Source organism: Heptranchias perlo, chromosome 4, assembly GCF_035084215.1.
Source record: "Heptranchias perlo isolate sHepPer1 chromosome 4, sHepPer1.hap1, whole genome shotgun sequence".
Lineage (NCBI taxonomy): Eukaryota > Metazoa > Chordata > Chondrichthyes > Hexanchiformes > Hexanchidae > Heptranchias > Heptranchias perlo.
In genome coordinates this window covers 135,982,314-136,004,991 of record NC_090328.1, presented here as the reverse complement: position 1 = coordinate 136,004,991, position 22,678 = coordinate 135,982,314, and the positions used below count along the sequence as shown (strand labels likewise).

General features: G+C 44.0%; 1 protein-coding gene across 9 annotated transcripts in view; it reads left to right on the top strand.

Annotated features, from left to right (window-relative positions):
* LOC137321295 (multiple PDZ domain protein) overlaps nucleotides 1-21,283 on the top strand; it is a 326,443-nt gene extending 305,160 nt beyond the window's left edge. For all 9 annotated transcript variants that reach the window (XM_067983665.1, XM_067983664.1, XM_067983660.1 and 6 more), the window contains 6 exons: nucleotides 1,208-1,248; nucleotides 2,000-2,122; nucleotides 3,266-3,370; nucleotides 5,029-5,141; nucleotides 17,159-17,282; nucleotides 18,040-21,283. In XM_067983665.1, the coding sequence (XP_067839766.1) occupies nucleotides 1,208-1,248; nucleotides 2,000-2,122; nucleotides 3,266-3,370; nucleotides 5,029-5,141; nucleotides 17,159-17,282; nucleotides 18,040-18,186 (653 nt within the window). In that variant the 3' untranslated portion in view covers nucleotides 18,187-21,283. The remainder of the gene's footprint in view (nucleotides 1-1,207; nucleotides 1,249-1,999; nucleotides 2,123-3,265; nucleotides 3,371-5,028; nucleotides 5,142-17,158; nucleotides 17,283-18,039) is intronic.
* Nucleotides 21,284-22,678: the final 1,395 nt, after the last annotated feature.

The window sequence follows — 22,678 nt, the reverse complement described above, 5'->3', positions numbered from 1 at the left end:
AGATAGTCAAAATCTTTTCCCAAAGGTAGGGGAGTCTATAACGAGGGGGCATAGATTTATGGTGAGAGGGGAGAGATACAAAAGGGTCCAGAGGGGCAATTTTTTCACTCAAAGGGTGGTGAGTGTCTGGAACGAGCTGCCAGAGGCAGTAGTAGAGGCGGGTACAATTTTGTCTTTTAAAAAGCATTTGGACAGTTACATGGGTAAGATGGGTATAGAGGGATATGGGCCAAGTGCAGGCAATTGAGACTAGCTTAGTGGTATAAACTGGGCGACATGGACATGTTGGGCCGAAGGGCCTGTTTCCATGTTGTAAACTTCTATGACTCTATGACTCATTCGATAAGGTGCCACATAAAAGGTTGTTACACAAGGTAAGGGCTCGTGGGGTTGGGGGTAATATATTAACATGGATTGAGGATTGGTTAACGGACAGAAAACAGAGAGTAGGGATAAACGAGTCAGTTTCGGATTGGCAGATTGTAACTAGTGGGGTGCCGCAAGGATCAATGCTTGGGCCTCAGCTATTTACAATATATATCAGTGACTTAGATGAGGGGACAGAGTGTAATGTACCCAAGTTTGCTGACGATACAAAGCTAGGTGCCCATAATCAATTTTCAAACTTATGTTTTGTATATGCAGAAACAGCATGTACAGAGTTAACTTCCAAGGCCACTCAAAGTATTCTTGTCAACAGAACCAGACTGTCTGATGGATTTTTCTTAAGGCATAAGTTTGTTTTGGCCTACACATTGATGCTCTTAAGTGTTATTTGGTTAATCAGCCCAGGGTTTGCTGTTAATTGCAATCTTATACTTTTGTCGAAGCAGCCCACATTGTTCCTCAGAGTATTTTGGGATGCCTTGCTGCTTACGGTTTAGTTCTCTTTAGTTTTCCTAGTGTGACACCGCACCCAGGCAGACCGCTCGTTGTGTGTGAGTTGATTGTAGTTGGGAACTTAGAAATGTTCACACACTTTAGTCTGGAAAAGATAACTGACAAAGATACTGCATTTGTAACCTTTAGTGTAGTTGTCAAACAAACTAATAAGTTATTTCATGGAATTTAGAATTGTGCAAGATTGCACAGTCTAGTCTCTTGCATCATTTTTTCTGAGTTCTACGGATGAATTACTCATTAAAACTAAAGACTTCAAAACAAAGTTTGTTTCACAATGTGCTCTCTTTTCATTTTTTTATTGAAGGGACAGAGATTCAAGGGCTAAGAACAGTAGAGTTTACTAAGGTGAGTTGTAACTTTGTTGACCCACCTCCACAATAAACTGCAGTTATGAGGTCCTTAAGATCTCACTTAAAAAGTGCCTCCTCAACTATCTATACATCCTTGTATCTGTGATGCTGGTGAATAAGCATTCCTAAATTCAGAATTGACTTGAAGATGTACTGCACTGTAGTTGATCCAAAATAAGTTTGAAATTTATATAGTGCCTTCACTGAACAGTAGTACTTGCATGTAAAATAAAACTGTAGCGAGAGCAGAAATAGCTCTTTATATGATATAGAAACTGCAGCAATTGAGTTAATGTATAGATATCTATTTTGGTCTAATGGAATATAAGTTTGTTTTTGCCATGTAGGAGGTCACTGGAGAAGGGATTGTGCCATCTCCGTATCCTCCTTTAAGACCCTTTGACTCAACTTTTGGTCACCACTCTTAATCTCTCCTTCTCTGGCTCAGCATCTGTTTTCCTCGTGCCTCTGTAAAGGCGCTATGTAAATGCATGTTGTAGTGGTAATTATAGTCGTAGTAGTAGTAGAAGTGAAGGTTGGTGAGTGTAGTGCAAAAGATTTATAACAAGGTATCATGAGAGAAAGAGAGATACTTGGTAAATGAGATCTGCAAAGACTGTCACTGTTACAGAACGAGAATGGACCAGTTTGATAACATTATTATGACCCCTTTTAAACCTATGTTTGAAAACATACAATATTTTATTTCCTCTAAATTATAAATCATGTGTTATTGGTGATAATAGGGGCCCATTGACTCGCTAGGGATCAGCATTGCAGGAGGAGTGGGTAGTCCTCTCGGAGATGTCCCGATTTTCATTGCAATGATGCAGCCAAATGGAGTAGCAGCTCAGACCCAGAAACTGCGGGTAAGTCTGTATGTTTAAATTATTAAGAACTATTTAAATTGTTAAGAACTTTTTCGGAAGATTCTGTTCTACATTTTTTGCTTTTTCCTATCTTTCATTTCAAAGTCTATCCTAAATAGTTCCTATAAAGAAATGCTTTAGGATAGCTTTCTGTAGTGTCAGGATTATCTAAATATTAGGATATACACTTATTAAAATGTTGCAATAGTGCAGTGTTACATGTAGATAAAAAATTATTTATTTTCCATCAGAGTTGACTTCTGATCTCTGCTCTTGTTTTCCCATCATTTTCCTACCTCGTGGTAAGCTAAGGTCCTCAGGAATGGCACCAAAGTACCTAGCACAGCTCTGTGTGCTCCTTCCCCCCTCTCTGCTGAACTTTATTCTCTATGCAAATGGGCAACTTTAAAACTTTTTTTCTGTACTTAGAACTTTGTTTTGGGCTATATTTTATTGTTGAGTTATTTTGAGTTATGTTATGCAGATGGATTAGTAAACATCTGGTTACACAAGGTTCATCCCCAAAAATTTACAACTAAATTTCAATGTTTAAAACTCAATTACAGCCAATACAGACCAGGAAACCAGTTAAAAAGAATATTTTAGAATTAAGGGAAGTCTTGATAGTATTGCAGCTGGATGTCCTGATTTGTTCTCTTCGCAATAACCCTAGAGCTGCTGTAACACAATTCCAGGTGTGCATTGACTTGAAAATGGCAGTATAACTTGAGATTCAGGTCAGCAAGCTGATGTTTGCACTGAGTGTAGTATAACTCAAACCCAGTGTGAAGCCACAACTTAACAGTGTCCAGGAACCTGCTGGGAACTTTATAAACATATTTCAGTGTTTTTATATTAGGAGAAAGTGAATGTCCCTTCCTACAATCTCTGAACATTAAAAATTAACCACCTGTGCAGTGGGATTCTGTGTGCACCTCCAAGCTTGTAAGCACAGAGCTGTGTTGTTACTAAGCTCATACTGAAGGGCAGTTGATGGTGTAATTCAGGTCTGCTGGCTATACTTTACAACCATTAGATACCAGTTTGAGATGCATGTGTGTAGTTTAACTTCAATCCAAGAGATATATTGTGTTAATAAGCTGATATAGCAACTAAGTTTTAATCCTGTGTTGTTAATTATAGGTTGGAGACAGGATTGTAAGTATTTGTGGGAAACCAACAGAGGGCTTGACTCATTCCCAGGCAGTCAGCATACTTAAGAGTGCTTCAGGTCATATTGAATTACAGGTATGACAGGCATCATGTACTTCAGTGGGAATTTGACATTTACTAACTTTCTATTGTTTCTTTGGGATCTTGATTGGTGGAGTAATCTACTTAATTTTTGATTCAACTATATCTGTCAAAATACTCTTGCATTAATTGGCTGTTACACTGCTAAAATTCTCTTGCATCTCCAAACTGCCCTAGTAAAATTGAAGTCAATGGGAATCAGGGGGAAAACTCTCCAGTGGCTGGAGTCATACCGAGCACAAAGAAATATGGTAGTGGTTATTGGAGGCCAATCAGCTCAGCCCCAGCACATTGCTGCAGGAGTTCTTCAGGGCCGTGTCCTAGGCCCAACCATCTTCAGCTGCTTCATCAATGACCTTCCCTCCATCATAAGGTCAGAAATGGGGATGTTCGCTGATAATTGCACAGTGTTCAGTTCCATTCACAACCCCTCAGATAATGAAGCAGTCTGTGCCTGCACGCAGCAAGACCTGGACAACATCCAGGCTTGGGCTCATAAGTGGCAAGTAACATTCGCATCAGACAAGTGCCAGGCAATGACCATCTCCAACAAGAGAGGGTCTAACCACCTCCCTTGACATTCAACGGCATTACCATCGCCGAATCCCCCACCATCAACATCCTGGGGTCACCATTGACCAGAAACTTAACTGGACCAGCCATATAAATACTGTGGCTACGAGAGCAGGTCAGAGGCTGGGTATTCTGCGGCGAGTGACTCACCTCCTGACTCCCCAAACCCTTTCCACCATCTACAAGGCACAAGTCAGGAATGTGATGGAATGCTCTCCACTTGCTTGGATGAGTGCAGCTCCAACAACACTCAAGAAGCTCGACACCATCCGGGACAAAGCAGTCCGCTTGATTGGCACCCTGAACATTCACTCTCTTTACCACTGGCGCACCGTGGCTGCAGTGTGTACCATCCACAGGATGCACTGCAGCAACTCGCCAAGGCTTCTTCGACAGCACCTCCCAAACCCACGACCTCTACCACCTAGAAGGACAAGGACAGCAGGCATATGGGAACATCACCACCTGCACGTTCCCCTCCAAGTCACACACCATCCCGACTTGGAAAAATATCGCCGTTCCTTCATCGTCGCTGGGTTAAAATCCTGGAACTCTCTTCCAAACAGCACTGTGAGAGAACCTTCACCACACGGACTGCAGCGGTTCAAGAAGGCGGCTCACCACCACCTTCTCGAGGGCAATTAGGGATGGGCAATAAATACTGGCCTTGCCAGCGACGCCCACATCCCATGAACGAATTTTAAAAAAGCATTAGTAGGTATCCCTTTCTGGGTCTTGTGATGACTCAGGCAGTTTATCCAGTAAATAGCTGAGCCATACAGACTAGGATGGTTCCTGGATTTTTCCTGAGTTAGTTGATCTCAGCTGGGATGATGATGACAGCACCTTCGGACATTGTACTACGTTAAAGGTGCTATATAAATGCAAATTGTTGTTGTTGGGTCATTGAAGTGTAAATCAGTCAGGGTTTCTGCTGCTGATCACTATCTAGCAAAGCATGCATGTATGATTGTCAGCTAAGAAAAGCATCAGACCATATAAAGCACAATATAAATGCCAGTCCTTTCTCCCTTCTTTAATTGATTATTTCTAATTCCAGTTGTAATGATTATTTTTAGGTGGTAGCAGGTGGTGATGTTGGAGTGATAACTAGTCAGCAAAAGGAACATGCTGGAACTACCCTCTCTCTCTCAGGGCTGACAGCAAGCAGCATCCTTCACGATGACCTCGGGTAAGGATTTTGTATTGACTGCACGCAACATATGGTAAAAGTATTGTTGAAAACCTGAAGCATGGAGCTGGTGAAGACCATACTGTCCTTTGCAAAATCAAGTGCAATGATATTTAATAAAGGTTATGTTGAACGATACTTGTCTGGTTCCATTCCTATCTATCCAATCGTGGCCAGAGAATCTCCTGCAATGGCTTTTCTTCCTGCTCTGTTACCTCTGGAGTCCCCCAAGGATCTATCCTTGGCCCCCTCCTATTTCTCATCTACATGCTGCCCCTCGAAGACATCATCCGAAAACACAATATCAGATTCCACATGAATGCTGACGACAGCCAGCTGTACTTCACCACTCCCTCTCCCAACCCCTCCATTGCCTCTGATTTGTCACACTGCTTGTCCGACATCCAGTATTTGGATGAGCAGAAATTTCTCCAATTAAATATTGGGAAGACTGAAGCAATTGTCTTCAGTCCCCACCACAAACTCTGTTCCCTAGCCACCGACTCCATCCCTGGCCACTGTCTGAGGCTATACCAGATTGTTTGCACCTTGGTGTCCTATTTGATCCTGAACTGAGCTTCTGACCCCATACCCTCTCCATCACCAAGACCGCCAACATCCACCTCCGTATCATTGCCCGTCTCCACCCTGCCTCAGCTCATATGCTGCTGAAACCCTCAGTCATGCCTTTGTTACCTTTAGAATCGGCTATTCCAGTGCTCTCCTGACATCCCACCTTGCACCTTCCATAAACTTGAGCTCATCCAAAACTCTGCTGCTTGAATCCTAACTCGCATCAAGTCCCATTCACCCATCACCCCTGTGCTCGCTGACTTACATTGGCTCCCGGTCCGGTAATGCCACAATTCTAAAATTCACATCCTTTTGTTGCAAATCTCTCCCCTCCCTATCTCTGCAACCTCCTCTGGCCCTACAACTCTCCGAGATCTCTGCGCTCCTCCAATTCTGGCCTCTTACACGTCCCCAATTTTCATCGCTCCACCATTTGCAGTCGTGCCTTCAGCTGCCTAGGCCTTAAGCTCTGAAATTCCCTCCCAAAACCTCTCCGTCGCTCTACCTCTCTCTCCTCCTTTAAGGCGTTGCTTAAAACCTACCTCTTTGACCAAGCTTTTGGTCACCTGTCTTAATATCTCCTTATGTGGCTTGGTGTCAAATTTTGTTTGATAATGCTCTTGTGAAGCGCCTTGGGACATTTTACTTTGTTAAAGGCGCTTTATAAATGCATGTTGTGTGATACAGTAGCATTTTATACCATTTCAGATTGCAGGTTGGTTCAGACTTAAATTTATTCACAAATGTTGCCCATAAATAATGTTGTGGCTTTGTTACAGTTGACATGTAATTGAATATTGCCTGGTATACATGTTCTCTTTGGAGAGGAAACAATTAAAGAAACAAAGATTTTAAACATACGGTGAGACGATGTACCAATGTGTTGTCCCCCCGGAGTGTAATGGGACATGACGTCACATCCACAATTATTTGCACAGTGAGATTCTGGGTGTGGTTGAGGTGCCGAGTAGAAGTCAGCTACTTCCTTACAAAGGGGGAAAGGAAAAATGTGGAGAGATTTATGCGGAGCTGCCCTCCCACACTTCCCAGTGGCTTTGGCAAAGACCTGAAAGAAATTTTCTTTTCAGTAAGGATTGAATTGGCAGAGTTAGAAGGAGGAAAGAATAAATTTTCACGTGACATGTGTCAACACAGCTCTTTTGTAGCACTTTCAAATGTATCAATATTTTTACTTGTTTTATAAATTTATAATGCATTTTCTACTGTTTTTCAGCAAAAGTGATTAAATATTTTGGACTGAATCTGCTATTCAGGCTGCTATTCAATGGAGGCCCTGACAAAGATCAATTTCAATGAATGAATAAGCTACATTTGATATTTTAGTTGGAGTAAATTTAAGAAGAGCATTTTGCACTTTCTAAATGACCTATCTGTGGAATGTCTGCTATTGATTGATCTGCATCGTTAGATTTTAATGGTACAGCTGATTTTGATACATAATCACACTTGTATAACCACTGCTTGTTTTAAACAGGTTTCACATGAAATGTTTTCCATGATACAGTGCAGATTTTCCCCAGTTCTCGGGAAGAATGTCATGTCAAGGGGGAGCTGTATTTGGAAACGCATATAAAGTATATAGGTAGTCTTATGATCACACTTTGTGTACTTAAAGCAACAAGTGTGTTTTGGAGGTAATTCATCAGCTGGTAAAAGTTTGCTATGTATTTCAAAAACCTTGTAAAACACTAAAACTGTTTCCCTTGAATTATGATGTGGAGATGCCGGTGATGGACTGGGGTTGACAATTGTAAACAATTTTACAACACCAAGTTATAGTCCAGCAATTTTATTTTAAATTCACAAGCTTGTGAATTTAAAATAAAATTGCTGGACTATAACTTGGTGTTGTAAAATTGTTTACAATTCCCTTGAATTAGACTTAGCTGTGAGAGAATATTATACCTTTCATTTTATTTTTCATTATTAATGGGTAATGTGAACCCATTAAAGACTGATGCAGGTGAGACTATAATGGATGATAAGAAAATTGCAGACTTGTTAAATTGTTCACAGTGGAGGAAAAGAACAAAATACCAGTGGTACAAGGGAACCTAAAAATAAAGCCAGGGAAGGAACTTAATGGAATTAAAATAAATTTTTGTAATGGTAATGGAGAAATTAATGGGACTTAATAGACACCAATCTCCAGGACCTGATGGTTTCCACCCCAGGGTATTAAGAGACATGGGTGAGGAAATTGCAGATACATTAGTTATAATTTTTGAACACTGTATGGATTCAGGAATTGTGCCTTTGGATTGGAAAGCATTGCTCCATTATTAAAGGAAGGAGAGAGGGAGAAACACACTTGTTGCTTTAAGTACACAAAGTGTGATCATAAGACTACCTATATACTTTATAAGCGTTTCCAAATACAGCTCCCCCTTGACATGACATTCTTCTCGCGAACTGGGGAAAATCTGCTCTGGAACATGGCAAACATTTCATGTGAAACCTGTTTAAAACAAGCAGTGGTTATACAAGTGTGATTATGTATCAAAATCAGCTGTACTGTTAAAATCTAACGATGCAGATCAATCAATAGCAGACATTCCACAGACCTGCCAGTTTCACATTAATTGTGGGGAAGATATTAGAAATTACAATCAGAGACAGAGGGGTTAATTTTAACCCCCAAGCTCAGGTAGGTGGTGGAAATTTTAATGAATCAGGACAGGACTGCATCCCAGCTCCAACACGCCCGCTTCCGGGTTTGACCCGGACGCGTTTGGATGCCACGCGTGTTTAAAGGGCAAATCGATGTAATTTTTTTTTATTCGTTCATGGGATGTGGGCGTCGCTGGCAAGGCCAGCATTTATTGCCCATCCCTAATTGCCCTTGAGAAGGTGGTGGTGAGCCGCCTTCTTGAACCGCTGCAGTCCGTGTGGTGAAGGTTCTCCCACAGTGCTGTTAGGAAGGGAGTTCCAGGATTTTGACCCAGCAACGATGAAGGAACGGTGATATATTTCGAAGTCGGGATGGTGTGTGACTTGGAGGGGAACGTGCAGGTGGTGTTGTTCCCATGTGCCTGCTGCTCTTGTCCTTCTAGGTGGTAGAGGTCATGGGTTTGGGAGGTGCTGTCGAAGAAGCTGTGGCGAGTTGCTGCAGTGCATCCTGTGGATGGTACACTCTGCAGTCACTGTGCATCGGTGGTGAAGGGAGTGAATGTTTAGGGTGGTGGATGGGGTGCCAATCAAGCGGGCTGCTTTGTCCTGGATGGTGTCGAGCTTCTTGAGTGTTGTTGGAGCTGCATTCATCCAGGCAAGTGGAGAGTATTCCATCACACTCCTGACTTGTGCCTTGTAGATGGTGGAAAGCCTTTGGAGAGTCAGGAGGTGAGTCACTCGCCGCAAAATACCCAGCCTCTGACCTCCGCTTGTAGCCACAGTACTTATGTGGCTGGTCCAGTTAAGTTTCTGGTCAATGGTGACCCCCAGGATGTTGATGTGGTAATGCCGTTGAATGTCAAAGGGAGGTGGTTAGACTCTCTCTTGTTGGAGATGGTCATTGCCTGTCACTTGTCTGGCGCAAATGTTACTTGCCACTTGTGAGCCCAAGCCTGGATGTTGTCCAGGTCTTGCTGCATGCGGGCTCGGACTGCTTCATTATTTGAGGGGTTGTGAATGGAACTGAACACTGTGCAATCATCAGCGAACATCCCCATTTCCGACCTTATGATGGAGGGAAGGTCATTGATGAAGCAGCTGAAGATGGTTGGGCCTAGGACACTGCCCTGAGGAACTCCTGCAGCAATGTCCTGTAGCTGAGATGATTGGCCTCCAACAACCACTACCATCTTCCTTTGTGCTAGGTATGACTCCAGCCACTGGAGAGTTTTCCCCTTGATTCCCACTGACTTCAATTTTACTCGGACTCCTTGGTGCCACACTCGGTCAAATGCTGCCTTGATGTCAAGGGCAGTCACTCTCACCTCACCTGTGAAATTCAGCTCTTTTGTCCATGTTTGGACCAAGGCTGTAATGAGGTCTGGTGCCGAGTGGTCCTGGTGGAACTCAAACTGAGCATCGGTGAGCAGGTTATTGGTGAGTAAGTGCCGCTTGATAGCACTGTCGACGACACCTTCCATCACTTTGCTGATGATTCAGAGTGGACTGATGGGGCGGTAATTGGCTGGATTGGATTTGTCCTGCTTTTTGTGGACAGGACATACCTGGGCAATTTTCCACATTTTCGGGTAGATGCCAGTGTTGTAGCTGTACTGGAACAGCTTGGCTAGAGGCGCAGCTAGTTCTGGAGCACAAGTCTTCAGCACTACAGCTGGGATGTTGTCGGGGCCCATAGCCTTTGCTGTATCCAGTGCACTCAGCCGTTTCTTGATATCACATGGAGTGAATCGAATTGGCTGAAGACTGGCTGCTGTGATGGTGGGGATATCGGGAGGAGGCCGAGATGGATCATCCACTAGGCACATCTGGCTGAAGATGGTTGCAAACGCTTCAGCCTTGTCTTTTGCACTTACATGCTGGACTCTGCCATCATTGAGGTTGGGGATGTTTACAGAGCCTCCTCCTCCCGTTAGTTGTTTAATTGTCCACCACCATTCATGACTGGATGTGGCAGGACTGCAAAGCTTTGATCTGATCCATTGGTTGTGGAATCGCTTAGCTCTGTCTATAGCATGTTGCTTCCACTGTTTAGCATGCATGTAGTCCTGAGTTGTAGCTTCACCAGGTTGGCACCTCATTTTTAGGTATGCCTGGTGCTGCTCCTGGCATGCTCTTCTACACTCCTCATTGAACCAGGGTTGATCCCCTGGCTTGTTGGTAATGGTAGAGTGAGGAATATGCCGGGCCATGAGGTTACAGATTGTGCTGGAATACAATTCTGCTGCTGCTGATGGCACTTAAAGCACTTAAGGCGATGAAATATTTGAGCATTGAGTCACACAAAAGATTTTAACTTTCCCTGAACGTGTCTCGTGTGGCCTCTCAAACCAGCCATGGAAATGGAGGTGAGTTGCAGCCAACCCTCATTCAGACCTTTAATCCAGTGATTGACACGTATGTAAAAGGTGAGTTTTTGCAGCAGGGCAATCAGTTCTTTCAGGCAAACCTTTGGCTGCGAGTTCTTTGTGTTTGGACAGAGATTTCTTTGTTCACACTGAGAATTCTTGTGTTCAGACAAATTTACCTGCATTATGGACCCCCTCAGACTGACAGCATCGGGATGGGGGATGCAAAGGAGTACATCTGAAGAGGAGGCACATCGCCATCCACAGCAGGCATGGCGTGCAGTTCTGGGAGTTGCAGGTGCACAAGACACAGGTACATCACAAGGACCTGGAGACGAGCAGGAGGCACTACCCACTTGAGAGGGTCTACAGTCAGAGGCTGAGCTTCCTGGACTGCTGTGAGGAGCAGGGTCTCCAAAGGCTCAGATTAAGTCATCAGGTGGTCGCAGACACCTGCACGCTCCCTCATGCAGAGCTGCTCCTGGCTGGGCATGCTGTCCACACATTGGCCGTCGCAGTTACAGTCACCACTGCCCTCAATTTCTTCGCCTCCGATCCTTCCAGGGCTCCACCGGTGACATCGCACATAAGTGTATACGACAGATGACGGATGGCTTGTTTGCCAGGGCATCCGACTATGCCAACTTCCCCCGCGATGACATCAGCCATACTGATAGGGCAGTGGGTTTCAATTCTCTGGCTGGGTTCCCATGGGTGCAGGGCACAATTGATTGCACACACGTAGCAATCTACATGAGCCACGTCTGTTCATCAATCGAAAGAGATATCACTCCATCAATGCGCGGTTGGTTTGCGACCAGCGGAGGAGGTTTCTGCAGGTTCTGCCAAATTCCCTGGCAGCTGCCATAATTCCTTCATTTTGCGCAAGTCCAACATCCCGGTCCTCTTCCACGCACAAGACAAACTTAAGGACTGGCTCCTTGGAGACAAGGGATTCCCCGCAGACATGGCTGATGACACCTCTGAGAAACCCCACCAGCGAGGCACAGCAGCGGTACAACGAAAGTCACATCACCATCAGGCCTGTCACTGAACAAGCTATAGGAATGCTGAAGATGTGCTTCAGGTGCCTGGATCAATCTGGGGGGGCTCCTTCAGTACTCACCAGCGAGGGTGCGCAAAATAATAGGCTTGTGCTGCGTCCTGCACAACAACGGTAAGCAGAGAGGTTTACAGGTGGAGGAGCTCGAATGTGCTCATGAAGCGTCTTCATCTGCCAGAAACATTGAAAAAGAGAAGGAGGATGACAAAGTTGGGGAACCCATCACCAGAGCAGCAGCGCTGCTCGTGATGCCAGGGTTTCACTCATATCTAACAGGTTCTCATAATGAGATCCGGAAAATTAAGATAGTGAACTACTCAGCCACCACCCCACCACCCCCGTCCGCTTTCACAAAACAGTCCTTCAACCATACATACACCCATTGTACACATGCCCAACGGGTGGCATCATGTTTTGCCGTTCATGATGAAGGACATGAAAGGGTGCTTTCACTAAAGAGACTCAAGAATGGACAAGACATGGCAGTAGTGTTGAGAATTATAAAATTTAATGTGCATTTAACAAAAAAACAAATATAATTGAAAAATATGACATTCCGAAAGACACCCTTGTGCATTCCCTTGGCGATTACAAAACCTTAGCCTTCCTGTTCCTAGCGCTTCTATCTGGTGCATCCCCTGTGGCTTCAGCAGAGGTAGTGGCAGGTTGCTCAGATTCATCCCGGACTGCTGAGATGCTTTCAGCCCACACCCTCTGGGTTTTGGAGCCCATGAGGGCCCCTCCAAAGACTGCTCCACCTGCACCTGTGCAGGGACATACTTGGACATCAGGAGAGGAGGCAGCATTGCAGGGACTGGTTGGGAGGGTTGTGGGGGGGGAGCGGTGGCAACGGGTGAGATGTGGAATTGCTTTGAGTGGAGTCCCCACTTCCATGTCCCCTTTCGCGGGCCGGCACAACATCACTCCCACCGCACTGCTGGACAGCAGGTTGATGAGCACATTTGGCGCTCTCTAAGGCCATGGATGAAGTTTCTGTCTGCCTGTTTAAGGCAGCAAACTTGTCGGCATCCAGAGTCCGCAAGGCCGTTGTTATGGCCTGCATGGACTCCTTTGAGAACCATGCTTGAACCTCAATGAAAGCTGCCACTCTCTCCATTAAAGACATTCCCGCACTTACCTGTGCCACCAGTCCATTAGTAATGGAGTTAGACTCCTTCATCCTATCCACTATTGTGGAGAGTGTGCGTGACACCTTTTCCATTACCTCGCAAAGGTGGAGCTGTACCTCGATCATTCTCAATCTCAGTGATGGCCCCCGGGGTTCATCATCTGGGTCCAGCTGAGCAGAGCCTGGAGAGGAGTGTGCCCCGCAACGCGGACTCTCCACAGCTGCCCCTGCCACCAGTGTCTCCTCATGCTCGCTTGTGAGTATTGAATCACCAGGTGACAACCCAACTATCTGACTAACAGGAACCAGTATGCCAGTATCTGCACTGGTGCATGGCTGGAAGTGATGTGACAGTGTGCCCTCAGAGAAATTGAGCTCCTCTGAGGAATCGCCTTCTTCCATGGCGCCTGCCTCGTCATTAATCCGTGAAGGCCTTGGAAGAGAATATAAAGCAATATTAAAAAATCATCGCAAAAGTTAGTTTGCAGTGAGCATACTGAGGTGTGCAACAGGTCAATCGTTGATAACATCAGTTCATGGTATGTGTGAAGGATGTTAAATTTCTGTCACCAGCCATTTGCAGGTTGCCAGTCTCGGCATCTCTTGATGGGCCAGGCATGCAACCGTGCAGCTGAGTTCCAAGACCACCTCCTCCGCCTGTGTCGGGGTACTGTTTGTGCTGGCCCCCCTCCAGTCCTACTCTTCTCACGTGTATTTTACGCTCTCTTCTACAAAGGGAGAAAGAACAGACGTGTGAGTGAGTGAAGGTGATGTGATCACCCGATGGATGCGTTGCTTTGGGTGAGGCTGATAATGAAGCAGATGATCAGAGGGTATCAGACAGATTAATGGCATTGCGTCAGGATTGGGGTGAGTGGGAGTGGTGGGTGCACAAATGGGGAGATGAGGTAGTACATAGAAAGTGAAGGTTAGTTGATAATGAGACTTAAGTGGGTGCGAGGAGTGATGTGATGGAATAGGCTTGGCAAGACAGAGTGAGAGGGGGGATAATGTACACCACAGGATGTAGGTGAATCAGTGACTGTACTCACTTTTCCTGACCTGGATAGGTCATTGAAGTGCTTCCTGCACTCTACCCATGACCTTGACACCGTGCTCCTGCTGCCAATCTCCTCTGCGACCTCCAGCCTCGCCTTATTGGTGGCAGAAGCAGGGCGCTTCCTCCGGTCAGCCAGGTATAGTATCCCCTTCCAGCTCCTGACATCAGCCAGTAGCAACCCAAGACAGGAGTCGCTGAAACAGGGTGCTGCCTTGGCCCAATGATGCTGCATTTTTCAATTTTCCTCCTTTCTCCTTCAAAATCCACGGTTGCAGTGGCCCTTTAAATACTCCAGTTCCCAGCTTGTCATTCGGGTGCGTGGTATGTCCGCTGCGCAGCTTGGAGACGCGAAACCCGGAAGTGAAAGTAAGGGCCTTCACTTTAGTCGTAATCGCTGGAGCCGATGCGCAGAAAAGTTTTCTGGGTTTCTCACGCGACTATTCACCCACCCGCTGACTAACCGCCACCATGTTAAAATCATGCCCAGAGTGACTAAGCACTTGGAGAAGTATCAGCTGACCAAAAAGAGTCAGCGTAAATTTGTGACGGGCAGGTCATGTCTGACTAATCTAGCTGAATTTTTTGAGGCGGTCACGAGCATGGTGGATTGGATAGTGTTTATGGATGTTGTCTATATGGATGCCCAGAAAGCATTTGTTAAGGTTCTGCACAAGAGATCATTAGCATAAAAAAGAGAGTACTAAATTGGTGGTAACCTTGTGACATGGGTGGGTAATTGGCTGGGAAGATGAGATAGAGAGAAGGAATAGAGGATTTGTTCTCCGATTGCCGGGATGTGACGTGGTGTTCCCTAGGGATCTGTACTTGGGCCTTAACTTTTCACTATGTATATTAATGACTTGGATGAAAGAACAGAGTGTTTTATATGCAGTTTCCAGATGACACTAAATTAGGAGGCACTGTAAGTTATGTGGATGGGAGCGGGAAGTTGCAAAGGGACATAGACAGGCTAAGTGAGTGGGCAAATCTTTGGTACTTGGAGTTCACTGTGAGGAAGTGTGAAGTTATCCATTTTGGATCTGAGAGAGACAAATCATAATATTTTCTTAATTGTGAGAAACTAGGAGCTGTGGAGGAGCAAAGGGATTTAGGTACAAAAAGTAGTCAAAAAGACTAATGAAATATCTCAACTGGGTTCAAATTCGAAAGTGCGGAAGCGGTTCTTCAGTTGCGCAGGGCCTTGATCAGACCCCATCTGAAATACTGTGTTCAGTTTTGGACACCAAACCTCAGGAAAGATATATTGACCTTGGAAGGGTACAGCGCAGATTCACCAGAATGATACCAGAGCTTAAAAGGTTAACTTATGAGGTCAGGTTGCATAAACTTGGCTTGTGTTTAGAAGGTTGACAGGTGATCGAATTGAGGTGTTTAAAATGATTAAGGGATTCAGTAGAGTAGATACAGAGAAACTATTTCCTCTGGTGAGGGAAATCCAGAACAAGGGCATAATCTTAAAATTAGAGCTAGGCCATTTAGGAGTGAAATCAGGATGCACTTTTTCATGCAGAGTAGTTAAAATCTGTAACTTGATCCCCAGAAACATAGAAAATAGGAGCAAGAGTAGGCCATTCAGCCCTTCGGGCCTGCTCCGCCATTCTAAATGATCATGGCTGATTGTCTAACTCAGTACCCTGTTCCCACTTTTTCCCCATGTCCCTTGATCCCTTTAGCATTAAGAAATATATCTATCTCCTTCTTGAATTTATTTAATGACTCAGCCTCCACTGAATTCTGTGGTAGAGAATTCCACAGGTTCACCACCCTCTGAGTGAAGAGATTTCTCCTCATCTCGGTTCTAAATGGCATATCCCGTATCCTGAGACTGTGACCCCTGGTTCTGGACTCCCCAGCCATCAGGAACACCCTCCCTGCATTTAGTCTGTCCAGTCCTGTTAGAATTTTATATGTTTCGATGAGATCACCTCTCATTCTTCTAAACTCTAGTGAATATAGGCCTAGTCGACCCAATCTCTCCTCATACGTCAGTCCTGCCATCCCAGGAATCAGTCTGGTAAACCTTCGTTGCACTCCCTCCATGGCAAGGACATCCTTCCTCAGATAAGGAGACTAAAACTGCACACAATACTCCAGATGTGGTCTCACCAAGGTCCTGTATAACTGCAGTAAGACATCCCTGCTCCTGTACTCAAATCCTCTTGCAATGAAAGCCAACACACCATTCGCCTTCCTAACTGCTTGCTGCACCTGAATGCTCGCTTCCAGCGACTGGTGTACAAGGACACCCAGGTCTCGTTGCACCTCCCCTTTTCCCAATCTATCACCATTCAGATAATAATCTGCCTTTCTGTTTTCACAACCAAAGTAGATAACCTCACATTTATCCACGTTATACTGCATCTGCCATGTTCTTGCCCACTCACCCAACTTGTCTAAATCATATTGGAGCCTCTTTGCATCCTCCTCACAGCTCACGTTCCACCCCAGCTTTGTGTCGTCTGCAAACTTGGAAATGTTACATTTAGTTCCCTCATCCAAATCATTGATATATATTGTGAATAGCTGGGACCCAAGCACTGATCCCTGCGGTACCCCACTAGTCACTGCCTGCCACCCGGAAAAAGACCCATTTATTCCTACTCTCTGTTTCCTGTCTGTCAACTAATTCTCAATCCATGCCAGTATATTCCCCCCAATCCCATGTGCTTTAATTTTGCACACTAACCTTTTGTGTGGGACCTCATCAAAAGCCTTCTGAAAATCCAAGTACACCACATCCATTGGTTCTCCCCTATCTGTGAATGCTGGGTCAATTGAAATTTTCAAGACTGAGATCAGTAGATTTTGTTAGGTAAGGGTATCAAGGGATATGGAACAAAGGCAGGTAATCGGAGTTGAGGTACAATCAGCCATGATCTAATTGAATGGCGGAACAGTTACAAGGGGCTAAATGGCCGACTCCTGTTCCTATCAGGTATGGTGCCATTCTTTTATATACAGCCCTAGAATTGTGAAAGGTTTAGAAAATAATTTAACATTTCTTCTGAATTTGATTATAGCATTGAGCTTTCCCAAGAAATGCAAAATGCCACTAAGCCCAGAAAATTATGAAGTTTAAGTAACTGAACTCGAGGGGGGAGACGGGGGGACGAGGTGGGGGGGGTGATGGGAGGATGTGCAATACTTAACATCATCGTTTCAATTATTCTTTAGGCCTCCACAATACAAAACAATTACTTTGGACAGAGGCGCTGATGGTCTAGGTTTTAGCATTGTTGGTGGATATGGCAGCCCTCACGGAGACCTGCCTATTTATGTCAAGACTGTCTTTGCAAAGGTAAGCAGTCAGCGGGATTGTTCTGAATTCTGAAGCACTGGTGCTATGTATGTCTTTTTGATACAGTTTCAAAGGCATGTTAATACATTTTAGTTTATCATTAAACTAAGCTGAGGCATAATGCTAGAAATGTTCATATTTCACACTTGGGTGAAATGTGTTGGCTGAGTTACCTGATCTGAGCCAGGGCTGTGATTAAGAATGCTATATTTGGTCTCCATGTTCCTGGGTTGGTGGGGGAGGGGGAGAGAAATCATCAGGGAAATACAGCTCCTTATTGCAATCCAGTTATCCATTGTGGAAAGTGTGGACATGGAGGTCAACTGAATACAGAATGTGACATTGCCCCAGATGATAGAATAGCTTATCAACACTCACTGCCTGGCTCAGATATAAAGAATAATTATTTGGGAAAGGCACTGGAGCGATCCAGTCTTCGGGAGAGGAAGGGAGCAAAATTAATTTGGAAAAGTTTGTTTGTTAATTACATTTGGCAACAAGCTATATGGACATATTCCTGAAATTTCATGTGGTAAGGAAATTATGGTAATTGCACATTTCACTGCTGAAAAGATATCCACTTCTATTAAACAATGTGTACTATGCGACCACAGTAATAGAAGAAATGAAGCTAGATACAACATTAGTCACTCACATCTGCCAGGTTATTGCACTCCCATTAGCAGGTACATGAATTACAAAATGAGTGTAATGTGGCTGTAAACCTGTTCTGATCTAAAGATATTGTGACTTTTAGGGAGCAGCTGCAGAAGATGGTCGCCTGAAACGTGGAGACCAAATAATTGCTGTCAATGGCCAGAGCCTAGAGGGTGTTACACATGAAGAAGCTGTGGGTATTCTCAAGCGCACGAAGGGGACAGTTACACTCACAGTACTCTCCTAATGTATGCTTTTCCAGATGAAGACTTCACAGAGGAGAATGGAAATGGATGTTGTGTTTAGTTAACAAACTCCACTGAGTTTATACAGAAAGTGCATTTTGTAATATATGGCTTTCTTCTGCTGAGGAAAGGGTTCTTTGAAAAGGAAAGACAATATTACAAATATGCACCTTGAGCTAAATGACAATTGGATTAATGAGATTAAATGTTTTGCTAGTATCAATGAAATGATTCTATTTTAATTTGGAATCAAATAATGATGCGAAATCGTATTGAAAAATGGAAGGAATTTAAATGCATAGCAAACAAACTGTCATGATATTAATTTATGTACATCATGTTCAGGAGCTGTATTGTAGAACATACAGTACAGCTTTCTCTCGATACTGCATGCTGTTTACAGTACGTTTTCAAATGCAATGTTATTTTTAACTTTGCTCCCAAATTTACAGTGTATTTTCCACCATTTTAAACTTTAAAATAGTTCCACAATAACTGTGTAATTTCTGTTGTTTTCTGCTTTAAAATGGTCACTAAAAGTTTTTGCAGTTGAGCAGTTGAATGGATTAAATAAAGTGTTCTTTTTCTCATTAAGTCTGCTATGCAGTGGGGGGTCTGCTATTGATCAATCTCAATGAAGGAATAAGTGCTATAGTTGCTGCAACTTAACTGCATTAGATTTTCACTTTTTACATCTCATTAAAGATGCTTTTCTGTGAAATGTCTAGTTATCTCTGAACAGCTGATTATGATGGATCATCTCACTAGTACAGGCACTGCTAAAACCGAGTTGACATAAAACACTTCTGTCAATATGCACATCAAAGAGTAATTAATATCTGGAATCTGTAGTGGAAGCAAATCCTCTGGAATTGTTAAAGAGATAATTAGGTGCTGTGATGGGGGACAGTAGGTTCCCGTGGAAAGATGAGCCAGATGGCACGAATTGCCTCCCTCACCTGAGTGGAGGCAATTCGTTATTTTCCTTTGCATTCTGAGAACAACTTTGTACTGCGGAAGAGCTGTATCAGGGAATGGAAACGAAAGGTTTGCTTTCCCACCATTAGATCCCTTTTATTGCAGGCATCAAGCTCATTTGTTAACAAAATTAGATTATGCTGAAGTTGAAATCGGTTTGTTTGGAGGAGATATATTTGTTTATAATTACTAGGAGAATCTGCAGTGAATGTAGTATTTTAAATTAGGTTATTGTAATGTTAGACATTTGCCTTGAATAGGAAAAGTGTTTCTTGATTTTCAGCCCACTCAATTCTATTTAATTGAACAGGCAGGTTTTATTTAAGGCTTAGCTTCATGACGTTTAGTTCAAGAAAGGAAAATGGGCAAGAAATTAAAACAAGTTGGAGAATAGGAACATGAATGAACATAAGCAGGTAAAAAGAAGACAGACTTTTTACAGCGCATTATTGCCTTTGTGGGAAACATCCCAAAGCGCTTTATATATAATTAATTATTTTGCAACATAGTGGGGTAGAATTTGGATCTCGTCGTGCCTGTTTTGTGGGCATAAAACAGACGCAACAAGGACCGATTTCGGTAACTAAATTGGGTTGGACAATTTTTCAGGCATCCCTAATGGCCGACTAAAACGGGCGTTAGGCCCCTTGCACGTGTAAATGAGGGGCTGAAGGCCTGTTACAGGCCCCTTGCCGAAATTCGATATCACAGAGCAGGAGCATAAGTTTTTCTTTAAAAAAATATATATAAAAACTCATTGCTGTGGAGCCAGGAGGAGTAGGAATGCTCACCCCGACTCCACAGTATCCCAATCGCCCTGTTCCACCACCCCCGCCCCCGTTAACGCTCCACAACCTCCCTCCCGGGACTGAGCTTTTGGGTCGCTGCGGGTGAGGCAAGTGACTGGAAGTTAATTTCTTCAAATGGCTGAGCTGCCTGTGGAGGCATGCCAGGCGCCTGCAGCTCATCCAGTTAATATTAATGAGGCCCGAGCCCAATCGCAGGCCTGTCTTGGGTCTCCCGGTTCAGGCGCACTTTGCGTCTGCATTGCCTCCTTCACGCCCGAAACTGGGTGCCAACAAATTTATACCCCAGTGACTGTTGTTATGTAAGCAAACAAAGCAGCTGTTATGCACACAGCAAGATCTCACAAACAGCAATGAGTTGAATGACCAGTTCATTTGTTTTCTTTTTGAAGTAAAGACAAAAATGCAACCCAGAAAAAATATTGAAACTGGGAAGAAACCTTGTACAATAAGATTTGCAGTTCTAAACGATACATTTTGGCTGAATATTTTAGTTGTGACCAGTTGACTCTGCCTGGTTCTGAATTCTTGGAAATGTATCGGGTAACAATATTTTCACCCGACTCTGCTGCTATCCAAACAAATTCAATAACTGTTACAGTGCTTTAGAGACGATACTGAACTAACCAGCTCAGTATAGAAATAAAATTCCGCTCCGTAGGGTAGATTTTGTCTTCACCACTGGATCACCCACCCTTTATAAAAGCCGCCCAACTGCCATTCCTTTCATTTCAATGGAATGAAAATCAGGCACATTCCATAAAAGGCAGCCGATCCACTTCACCAAATTACCGGCCAGGCGTGAAAACGAGAATCTACCCCTATGTATTCAACAGTATTATAATCCGAGTCAAATTTCGTGTTTGGGTTAGAAATGTATACTTTGGTAAAAAGTAGCATTTTCACACTAACCAGGTGTATTTTACTATATATTTATATAGACTTAAAAGTAAATGTTACAGCTGTCTTCTTTACAACTAAAGTCCCTGGATGTTGTGCTTCAAGGGTACTGTCCCTTTGGATTAGCAACTTTTGTGGACAAGAACTTAAACTGCATTTGCCAGTAAATTGGTCAGCTAAACCTATGTACTACACAATCATTTTATGATATTTTGCTTTTATATACTGTCTACTATTAGACTTTAGTGTATAAAATCTTTTGAAAAGTATCTATTTTTAACTTTAAAGTAGTGTACAGACATGTTTCTGTTAATAGTAACTGTTGTTGGCAATTGTAAAGACTGTTCTAAAATGCTAAAAAGTGTATTTTGTCATTGGTATTTGAATAAAAGTAAACATGTTCTGCAGCAGCCATTTTTGATTTGATGCTGTTCACTTTTTTCAATGACATTACAAACAAAAAAACAGTGAATTAGCTGTGACTAAAATAGTATTCATAATTTTAAAAAATAATTTAGTGTTGTATGTCCATTAAAAGCTTTACTATAGAAATAAGAGACCTATTCAGTTTCTCCATTCTGATTCTGTCAGTTTCCAATTTTCCTTGCTCCAAACACTTATTTTTTTTTTATTCATTCATGGGATGTGGGCATCGCTGGCGAGGCCAGCATTTATTGCCCATCCCTAATTGCCCTTGAGAAGGTGGTGGTGAGCCGCCTTCTTGAACCGCTGCAGTCCGTGTGGTGAAGGTTCTCCCACAGTGCTGTTAGGAAGGGAGTTCCAGGATTTTGACCCAGCAACGGTGAAGGAACGGCGATATATTTCCAAGTCGGGATGGTGTGTGACTTGGAGGGGAACATGCAGGTGGTGTTGTTCCCATGTGCCTGCTGCTCTTGTCCTTCTAGGTGGTAGAGGTCGCGGGTTTGGGAGCTGCTTTCGAAGAAGCCTTGGCGAGTTGCTGCAGTGCATCCTGTGGATGGTACACACTGCAGCCACAGTGCGCCGGTGGTAAAGGGAGTGAACGTTTAGGATGGTGGATGGGGTGCCAATCAAACGGGCTGCTTTGTCCTGGATGGTGTCGAACTTCCTGAGTGTTGTTGGAGCTGCACTCATCCAGGCAAGTGGAGAGTATTCCATCACACTCCTGACTTGTGCCTTGTAGATGGTGGAAAGGCTTTGGGGAGTCAGGAGGTGAGTCACTCGCCGCAAAATACCCAGCCTCTGACCTGCTCTTGTAGCCACAGTATTTATATGGCTGGTCCAGTTAAGTTTCTGGTCAATGATGACCCCCAGGATGTTGATGGTGGGGGATTTGGCGATGGTAGTGCCGTTGAATGTCAAGGGGAGGTGGTTAGACTCTCTCTTTTTGGAGATGGTCCTTGTCTGGCGCGAATGCTGCTTGCCACTTGTGAGCCCAAGACTGGATGTTGTCCAGGTCTTGCTGCATGTGGGCTCGGACTGCTTCATTATTTGAGGGGTTGTGAATGGAACTGAACACTGTGCAATCATCAGCGAACATCCCCATTTCTGACCTTATGATGGAGGGAAGGTCATTGATGAAGCAGCTGAAGATGGTTGGGCCTAGGACACTGCCCTGAGGAACTCCTGCAACAATGCTCTGGGGCTGAGATGATTGGCCTCCAACAACCACTACCATCTTCCTTTGTGCTAGGTATGACTCCAGCCACTGGAGAGTTTTCCCCCTGATTCCCATTGACTTCAATTTTACTAGGAGTCCTTGGTGCCACACTTGGTCAAATGCTGCCTTGATGTCAAGGGCAGTCACTCTCACCTCACCTCTGGAATTCAG